This window comes from Ahaetulla prasina, chromosome 3 (assembly GCF_028640845.1).
Source record: "Ahaetulla prasina isolate Xishuangbanna chromosome 3, ASM2864084v1, whole genome shotgun sequence".
Lineage (NCBI taxonomy): Eukaryota > Metazoa > Chordata > Lepidosauria > Squamata > Colubridae > Ahaetulla > Ahaetulla prasina.
Window position 1 is genome coordinate 7,548,721 of NC_080541.1, and position 9,498 is coordinate 7,558,218.

A 9,498-nucleotide genomic window follows, 5' to 3' on the forward strand; every position below is an offset into this window, starting at 1 on the left:
TATTGCAGTGGGTTGTTTTTTTTTAATTATCCCAGATCTTGCCAGTTTAACCTCATTAAGTCAAGAATGTGGGGATGGTCCTGGTGTTTTTGCATTGCTCAGGCCACCTGTTTTGCTGCAGGTGATGAAGAATACCTGAAGGAAGATCCAAATAAACAAACAAACGGGTGGGAGGAGTTTTCTTATTGGTAAGGTTTCAAACTGTCTCTTCCCTCCCTCCCATTTTTCTTGGTGCAGGTTCTTCATCATGAATTGCTGGCTATCCGAGAAGCCTGCATTAAGCTAGAAAAAGATTACCAGCCAGGGATTACCTTCATTGTGGTGCAGAAGAGACATCACACCAGGCTGTTCTGCACCGACAAAAATGAAAGAGTAGGTATTGCATATTGTTTTGGGAGAGAAATTGGGAAGGGATGAAATAAGAAACTTCTAGCTGCCAACATGCCCTATACTATACTGCGGCCTCAAAATCGGCAAATGAAACAACTTTTTGACTTAATTCTTTTTTTTAGCTTCAGCATTCTTTGGTTTTATTTCCACAGGTTGGGAAAAGTGGAAACATTCCGGCAGGTACCACTGTGGACACAAAAATCACCCACCCTTCGGAGTTTGACTTCTACCTGTGTAGTCATGCTGGTATTCAGGTATTCTTTGGACCCAGCACCCCCTGGGTGTCATCAGATCTCTGGGTCAGATCCTTCTCGGCTGCGTGTGCCTGTGGTTGAATGTGTTCCACTTCTTTAGCTTTTAGTGTAAATGACCCTTATTTCCAGTCCCTTCTGTGCGGCATGAAAGGAGAGAAAAAGGTTTCCTCGGACAAGAGAAAGGAAGGAATTTCCTCCCCACTCAACAAGTATCCAGGAATTCCAGATAAAAGAATAAATTAAGAGACAGAGAAGTAGAAAGTTTTACATTGCAAATACTTTGATCATACTATGCTGGCTGAGGAATTCTGGGAGTTGAAGTCCACAAGTCTTAAAGTTGTCAAGGTTGGAGATCCCTGATATATATACATTCCGAAAGAACACATACCCTTTGCTCTGAAAGTCTGTTTGCAGTGCTGTCTGTCTGTCTATCTATCCATTCTCTCTCTCCCTCCCTCCCTCCCTCTCTCTCTCTCTCTCTCTCTCATCCATCCATTATCCATCCATTATCTGTCTGTCTGTCTATGATCTTGCCTTTATCATTTTCATAACTCAAAGCAGTGAACATACCTTAATGCTCCTTTCTCTTCCTATTTCTCCCACAACAGCCCTGTGAGGTTGGCTGGGCTGAGAGAGAATGTTTGACTCAAAGTCACCCATTTGGCTTTCATGCCTAAGGTGGGACTATTTTCTAACTTGGTGGCTTAACCCTTAGACCAAACTAGAATACATTTCATTTATAAATTTATATCGAAGTAAAAATTTCAGTCTGAGCAAACAAGTTCTTATTGGCTTTGCAGTCACTACCTTTCAGATCCTATGAATTTACCCTTCACCTTCCATGTTTCCATGCTTCTGTTACTTTCTGATGTCAGTAATAAAGTTATATTATGATTTCACATATAGCAGTAGCACTTAGACTTATATACCGCTCCACGGTGCTTTACAGCCCTCTCTAAGTAGTTTAGAGAATCAGCATCTTGCCCCCAACAATCTGGGTCCTTATTTTACCCACTTCGGAAGGATGGAAGGTTGAGTCAACAAAAGGCTATTTATAGACTGGATCTGTGGAGATTCTCAATCATCCAGGTCATGGTTGTCTCAAAGGTGCTTTTTTTCAGGAGGCAACTGGACTTTCTTGTGTTTTTTTTCTTTTGAAGACATTTCGTTTCTCATCCAAGAAGCTTCTTTAGCTCTGACCGAATGGTGGGGAATGAAAGGATTTATACTCCTTGCAGACAGCTGGTCATTTGCATCCTTTTAGAGGGTTGTTGAAGCACTTGGAGGTTTATCTCTGTCCTCAAGGTCATTTGAGTAGTGCTCCTGGTTCCTGTAATCTGCAATTCCCACCCATCCCCATCTTGTCGGAGCTGAAGAAGCTTCTTGGATGAGAAGTGAAACATCTACAAAGAAAAAAAAACAGGAAAGCCCAGTTGCCTCCTGAAAAAAGCACCTTTGAGTATAGACTGGATTCTTTGATTTTTTCCGTGACCTTAATTAAGAGCCATAGAAAAGGGACCACGCTCACAGTGCTCGTTGGTTACTTTGTCCTTCAAAATAGAAATACTACTACTGGGCAATTTTTGGAAATCCGGAGTGGACCTCTTGCCAAAAGAAGGTTGGTCAGTGGAGGGATGGAGAACTTTCCTTGACCTTGTTTGTGCTCCATTTCCAGGGCACAAGCAGACCGTCTCATTACCATGTTCTCTGGGATGACAATCGCTTCTCTTCAGACGAACTCCAGATCCTCACTTACCAACTGTGTCATACCTACGTCCGGTGTACTCGATCTGTTTCAATCCCTGCACCAGCCTACTATGCACACCTGGTGGCCTTCAGAGCCAGGTATCATTTGGTGGATAAAGAGCACGACAGGTGAATAATATACCTGGGATTGAGGGATACGGGCATAATTTGCTTAAATGAATGCTTACAGTCATTCTTTTAGTGAACGTTTGATGTTTCAGCGGCATGGAAAAAAGCGACTTACAACCAGTTTTTCACCCTTACGACCATTGCAGTATCCCTGTGGTCACTTGATCAAAATTCAGGCACTTGGCAACTGGCTCATATTTATGACGGTTGCAGTGTCCCGAGGTCATGCGATCCCATTTTGCGACCTTCTGAGAAATCAAGTCAATGGGAAGCTAGATTCACTTAATAACCATCTTACTAACTTAATGGCTGCAGTGATTCACTTAACAACTGTGGCAGGAAAGGTCGCAAAATGGGGCAAAATTCACCTAAGAACTGTCTCGCTTAGCAGTGGAAATTTTGGGCTCAGTTGTGGTCATAACGTTGAGGACTATCTGTAGCCACCTAAAAGTAAGTCTAACTGTGAGACTGAGCGACTCATTCTGGGAAGAAGCAATTCAAATTCAGAGCTCTTTTTCTGTCCAGGCAGAGTACAAAAATAAAGAAAACAGAGCTGGTGGTCTCCAGAGTTTTTCTTTTTTTCTTTTTAATCTTTTAATGGGTTTTTATAGCTCTAAAATGTTTATTAATTTCTAATTGGGAGCCGCCCAGAGTTAGTTGAAAGATAGGTGGCTATATAAATGGTTTAAATAAACTAACATAAGATGAAATACTAGTAGTCCTCAACTTAACAACAGTTCACTTAGGGACCGTTCAAAGTTACATTGGCACAGAGAAAAGTGACTAATGACCATTTTTCGCACTTAAGACCATTGCAGTATTGCCATAGTCACATAGATCAAAGTTGTGGTCGTAAGACGAGGACTACCTGTAAAATAATAAAATTAAAATATGGCGGCCTTTGCTGAAAAAGGAGACCAATTTTTTGGTTCTCCCAAATAAATCTGTATCGAATTGTACAATATTAACGACAGCCTAAAATGTTTAACATGCAACTATGCTCTAATCCAGGGGTCTCCAACCTTGGTCCCTTTAAGACTTGTGGACTTCAACTCCCAGAGCCAGCTAAGCTGGCTGAGGGACTCTGGGAGTTGAAGTCCACAAGTCTTAAAGGGACCAAGGTTAGAGATCCCTGCTCTAATCCCATGTGGAGATGGATTTCAGTTTTGGTATCCCAAATGTGCTTTTTTTCAGAAAGCAATTTAACTTTCTGGTTTTTCTTTGAAGGTATGTTACTTCTCTTCCAAGAAGCTTCTTCAGCTCTCATTGGATGTTGGGGAACGGAAGGATTTATACTCCTTGCAGATAGTTAGTCATTTGCATCCTTTTATAGAATCGTCGAGGCCATCTGGAGGTTTATCTGAGTTGACAACTGTCACCTGAGTTGTGCAAATGAGTGTGGAACCTTCTTGGAACTGTTCCACACCCATTTGCACTATTCAGGTGACCCTGAGGACACAGACAAACCTCCAAGTGGCCTCAACAACTCTCTAAAAGGATGCAAATGACCAGCTGTCTGCAAGGAGTATCAATCCTTCCATTCCCCACCATCCAGTCAGAGCTGAAGAAGCTTCTTGGATGAGAAGCGAAGCCTCTTCAAAGAAAAACCAGAAAGTCCAGTTGCTTCTTGAAAAAAGCACCTTTGGAACAACCATGATCTGGGTGACTGAGATGTAGGCCTTAGGCATTTTGTTTTGTCTCCTTCCCCACTTCAGACCCACGAGCTGGCCTTCAGCCAGTGGATTCACGGCTCTTATCAGTCCTGGCAGAGAAATTGCAACTGCCTGCCAAAGTTCAAACAAATGACTCACGTAGCAAGACTTTCAGCTCTTTTTGAAACGGTTCAGCTAAACTTTTGCTTCCCATGGAGTGAGAGCAGTCCCAAAGCTCCTTATATATCCTGTGGGGTGGGGCAGGAGCCTTCCTTTTGATGACACCGCTTCTCTAATCTTCTGAAGCGCGGGTCAAGCCAAGCTTGATTATTATTATTATCAGCTGGGTCTGAAGGCGTAGCCTGGGGAAGGGAGGAATCAGGGGATGACGGCCTCATTACGTCCTCTGACTGGTCTGGTTCTGGCTCCTGGAGCCGGGCCAAAGGAATCGGTGCTCCCAAGGTAAGCCTTACCGGCCCTTCCCCCTCACTTTCGGAGTCACTTTCGGGCATGGGGCCAGGTTCGGGGGCTGGAGTCACAACACATTTCTCGGGTTTAAACCTCTGTTGTTTTCTCTCCCCACCCCCTCAGCGCCGAAGGGAGCCACACTTCTGGGCAGAGCAACGGCCGTGATCACCAAGCTCTCGCGAAAGCTGTCCAGGTCCACCAAGATACTTTGCGCACCATGTACTTTGCTTGACATCTGGCCGTGTTGAGGAGGAACTCAGTTCTGAGTTGGATTCACAAGAGACCAGCTGCACTTAGACCAACAGTTGCCCGAGCTACCGCGACAGCCAGCAAAGGAGTGATGCATCTTTATTTTTAAATATTTGGGGCGGGGGGGGAGGAGGGGGCTGATGATAATGATGATTGTGATTCTATTTGCAAGAAAGCTTTTCATCCAGAATTTCAGACTTGAGCGTACAAAAAAAAAAGAATTGCACAGCTTTTAAGACATGTGGATATGCCAAAATCAAAAAGCTGCTTGTCGGGAGAAATGAAACAAACAAACAAACAAACAAACAAAAATTGAAAACCCACGTTTTCTAATTAACTAGAGCTGTGATCTCAGGGCTAAAAACAACACTTCTCATTTTTAGTTACGACTTTTTTCAGATGCTCTTATTTGTAATAATCTGAAGAAATATCCAATTAAGATCCGATTGAGCGGGCCTGGGAGGAAAAAAGAAATGAATTTGCTTTTATTCCTTAAAAACAAAAAACAAAAAAACAAAAAAACAAAAAGCACTAGTTTGGATGCCAGTGAAGTCTTTGATCATTCTGGATGCATTTGTAAAGCAATTTTGTACCGAGATGCAAAAAGAGTGAGCGAATCCTTTGCTGTCTTATTGATAAGTCTGTGAAGGTCTATGGGCAAAAAAAAATATGTATTTTTGACGTTAATTCTTGAATGTCTTTCATTGTGCTGTTTAAAATTTTTTGTAGGATGAGTTACGGAATTATTTCAGTTACAAAAAAGAAGTTTTATCTATACTTTTTATTAGGTCCACTGAAAGATTAATGAAGTGTGCCACTTTTTTAAAAAAAAAAAGTTTATTTTTTCTTAAAAAAAAAATAATAATAATAATCCATTTTGATTACTAATCATGGAGTTTGTCCTCTAGGACTGTGACACTTAATTTTCCAAAGCTTTTCTAAAGAATACGGGTCTGTTGGTGATACAGTACAATCTCTTTCACTGTTATGTTTGAATTAATGTAAAATTTATATGTGTTTCACAGTATTAACATGATAGTATAGATGCTATTTATATTTATTTACTAAAGAGTGCTCAACATATTTCTGTTTAACATATCACAAACTGAAGAATGCTTTGGAGTTTTAAAGTGAAGAGCTTTTATGTGGACGAGAGGGATTTGGGTCGAATTCACCAACCGTAGCTTTTTGCAGGCTCCCTTGTTCATTTTAACGAGGTTTCTTTATTATATCTCCTTGAAGTGAACAAAAGGAGAACTGGACAACTGGATGTGTTGTCCCTTTAAAAAAAAAATCCCAACAGGATTATGCAACTACCTTGTGTGGCAGATGAAAGATGTACTTGGTGTTTATATCATTTTTTCCCCCTTGTATCTTGGAAGGATTTAGGAGAATTCACAGGCTGTAGTTTAGGCATCAAAAGCAAGTTTTGTGGTTTTTTCAAGCACATAAATTGTTGTTGTTTTTGTTGTTGTTTTTTTCTGTTGGATCATCTGAGTCACAGAAATGGAAAGAAGGAGATCTGTATATTTGGCTGTTCGCTCTGAAGAAAGACAATCCCTCCAGACGCCTGCTAGAAATACCAGTTTCTCTTAACTGTGCACAAGATTTATCAGACCAAATATTCAAAGCTACCGTTGCACTGATGATGACAATAGGAACGCTACTAAAACACTGTGGGTTAGGAAGCTTTTTTCCCCTCTTCCAATCTGATGGGACTTTTAAAAAAAAAAATCCTAATTTTCCTAGGCATTATTTTTTAAAAAAAAAAATTTTTTTTTTCTTGAAACCTTTCTAAGATTCATTTTTCATTTCCTTCTGAAGAGCAGCGCAGCCATCACTGGAAGATAACGTGTTCTCTACCTCCATTGAGTGAAATGTTGAAAATAGGATTAAGCTAAGCTTGGAATCTTAGGCTTTGCCCGGAACCGATGGATGTGTTGGCTGAATGAGATAAAAGGCCGCAAAAACATTTTTAAGGCCCTAGTGCACATTTTATGGCAGTTAATGACTGCAGCTCTGGAAAGTTGTGCCTCCCGTTGCCAACAGATGCACCTGAAAAACGGGCTTTCGTATAGAGGTTTCCAAGCGGCGTGCAGAATGTCTTAAAAAAGTTTGGAAGCTGCAACTTCCAGCTGCTTAATAGGCTTAAGAGAAGAAAAAGAGATTTAAAGCACTATTTTTTTGGGGGGGGGGGTCACTCTGTTTTGCTAAGCAAGATTATAGCATCTCCTGTTTTTGATAATTTTTAAAATTTTATTTTCAAAGTTAAAATGTTGACTCCCAAGGCAAAAAAAAAAAGGAAAGGAAACAAGAAACAAAGCAGAAATCTGTTTCACCTTTCCACTTCCTTCTCCTCCTCTTCCTCCTCCTCCTCCTGGGAGGGGCATTTCTTTCTGCAGCTTTTCAGATACCATAAAATCTGCTCCATGGAATTCAGGATCGAAGTTTAAAACAATTATCAGATTGGGAGATCAGAAAGGGAGAGAAATCATTTTGAAGTACATCGTACCCTGTTTTCAAATTAAAATAAAACAGCACTCAAACATGTGTTTTCACACACGTTTCTCTTTTTTGTTGTGCATTTTTCATTATGTGCAACACTTCCAAAACGTTTCCCTGCTATCAGATATATTTGACGTTATCTCACTGATTTCCAATGCCTTTTTCTTTTTTTGGAAAACTGCCAATACAACTGGGAAAGTACATCTATTAAAGGATAATTACAAATATAATTCATGGGTGATTAATTATGGGGAGTACGAATTAGGAGTGTTTGAACCAAAATGTTTACTGTAAAATTTCTCTCCCTTTTTAATTCAAACAGCTACAGCAGATTATTGGGTTATGAGCTGCAGAGAGTCCCTCCTATATAGGAAGAAGGCAGTTAATATAAACTAGGATTTCATTCCTGCTATTAAAATTCTGTTTTAATAGCTTTCTTTTCCAGGCAGCACTTAAATGAATTGTTGTGTTTATATTTTTTTTTACTATTTTTTGTTTCCCCATAATCTTCAAAATAAAGAGAAGCAGTGGCTTAGTGGGTAAGATGCTGAGCTTGTTGATCAAAAGGTTGACAGTTCAACAGTTCGAATCCCTAGTGCCGCGTAACGGGGTGAGCTCCCATTACTTGTCCCAGCTTCTGCCAACCTAGCAGTTCGAAAGCATGTAAAAAATGCAAGTAGAAAAAATAGGGACCACCTTTGGTGGGAAGATAACAGCGTTCCGTGCGCCTTCGGCGTTGAATCATGCCGGCCACATGATCACGGAGACGTCTTCGAACAGCGCTGGCTCTTTGGCTTTGAAACTGAGATGAGCACCGCCCCCTAGAGTCGGGAACGACTAGCACGTATGTGCGAGGGGAACCTTTACCTTTACCTTTAATCTTAAATGCGAAAATAAATAATAATAATCTTCAAAATGCATCAGCCAGAGAAAGCTGGGCTAAAATGCAATCTTTTTCTTTTTTTGTCTTCCTAACTACAGCCACCTAATCTGACAGCCGTCTTGTAGGGCCTGCCAGCTAGCAACAGGCTAAAATAACAATCCACTGGATTTAGGTGCTTCTGGGCAATGCTTTTGTTGTCTTGGTGAACCAAGTTCTGAAATAGATTTCTCAATGTGCAGATGGTTATATCCACAGTTATTGTTTATATATGCATCATTCAGGGCCAGAAGGAATAGGATGAGTTTTTGAAAGTGTCGGATTAGTTTTTGCTCCGATAGAGAGGAGAAATGCATATCTCTTTCTCTTTTTAAACTTTCCATAACCATAATCCTTACAAAGAAAAAAAAAAGGCTTTTAATTGTTTCATATGGCAAGCAGGGAATGGAGGGGGGTGTTACTATTATTATTATTTTTTTGTTGAAAAGCTGACAATGCACTTTGAAAACATAGGGCGCTCTGAATATGCACAGGAACTGGGTTTTTATTATAATAATAATAATAATAATAATAATAATATGCAGAAACCAAAACTCTAAATGGAAACAAAAAGGATTTGACTTTCTCAATAGCTCTTTCTTGCAGTGATTCTTCGAACCACACACTATTATCTCAGGTGAACAATTTCATTTTTTGCAGAGATCCCGGATACTTTCTGTGAGAATCAAGGCCAATAGCTTTTGAAAACGGGGTGGGTGGGTGGCTGGGTAAGTAGGAGGGGGAATATAAGGAACGGAAGTGCTTTCAAGTCTTATCACAGGAATCGTTTTATAAGAAAACCAGTTCTAATACCGATTCGGCTTTGTTTTACAAACCCGTCTTGTAGAGAACGAATGTTTTGAAAAATAACCTTCGATGCAATTTTTTTTGTTTGTTTGTTACCAATTATGGCCATGTTCAGTTGTAGCCAAACCGCTCAGACCGAACGATGGGTCTGGTAGTTTGTGACTGACTGTTTTCAGAATGAATCTTTGCCATGAGATTTTTGGGACCGTGCGCCACTTAGAAAGCCACCTACGCACAACCCAGGAATTGTGATTTCCGCATGGGGGGTGGAGGGGCTTTTTCACCTGGGTTTCAGGCCTGCCGGCCGTAACTTGTAAATTTCCTACTTGCCCTAATATTAAATGCTTTCGTAGAATTGAGATGCAAAAAAAAAAAGAAA

The 9,498-nt window shown here is 40.5% G+C and overlaps 1 protein-coding gene across 4 annotated transcripts in view; it reads left to right on the plus strand.

The window, feature by feature from the left end:
- AGO2 (argonaute RISC catalytic component 2) overlaps positions 1–9,498 on the plus strand; it is a 61,131-nt gene extending 51,633 nt beyond the window's left edge. For all 4 annotated transcript variants that reach the window (XM_058177416.1, XM_058177417.1, XM_058177418.1 and 1 more), the window contains 4 exons: positions 238–372; positions 543–644; positions 2,320–2,519; positions 4,763–9,498. In XM_058177416.1, coding sequence (XP_058033399.1) covers positions 238–372; positions 543–644; positions 2,320–2,519; positions 4,763–4,871 — 546 coding nt within the window. In that variant the 3' untranslated portion in view covers positions 4,872–9,498. The remainder of the gene's footprint in view (positions 1–237; positions 373–542; positions 645–2,319; positions 2,520–4,762) is intronic.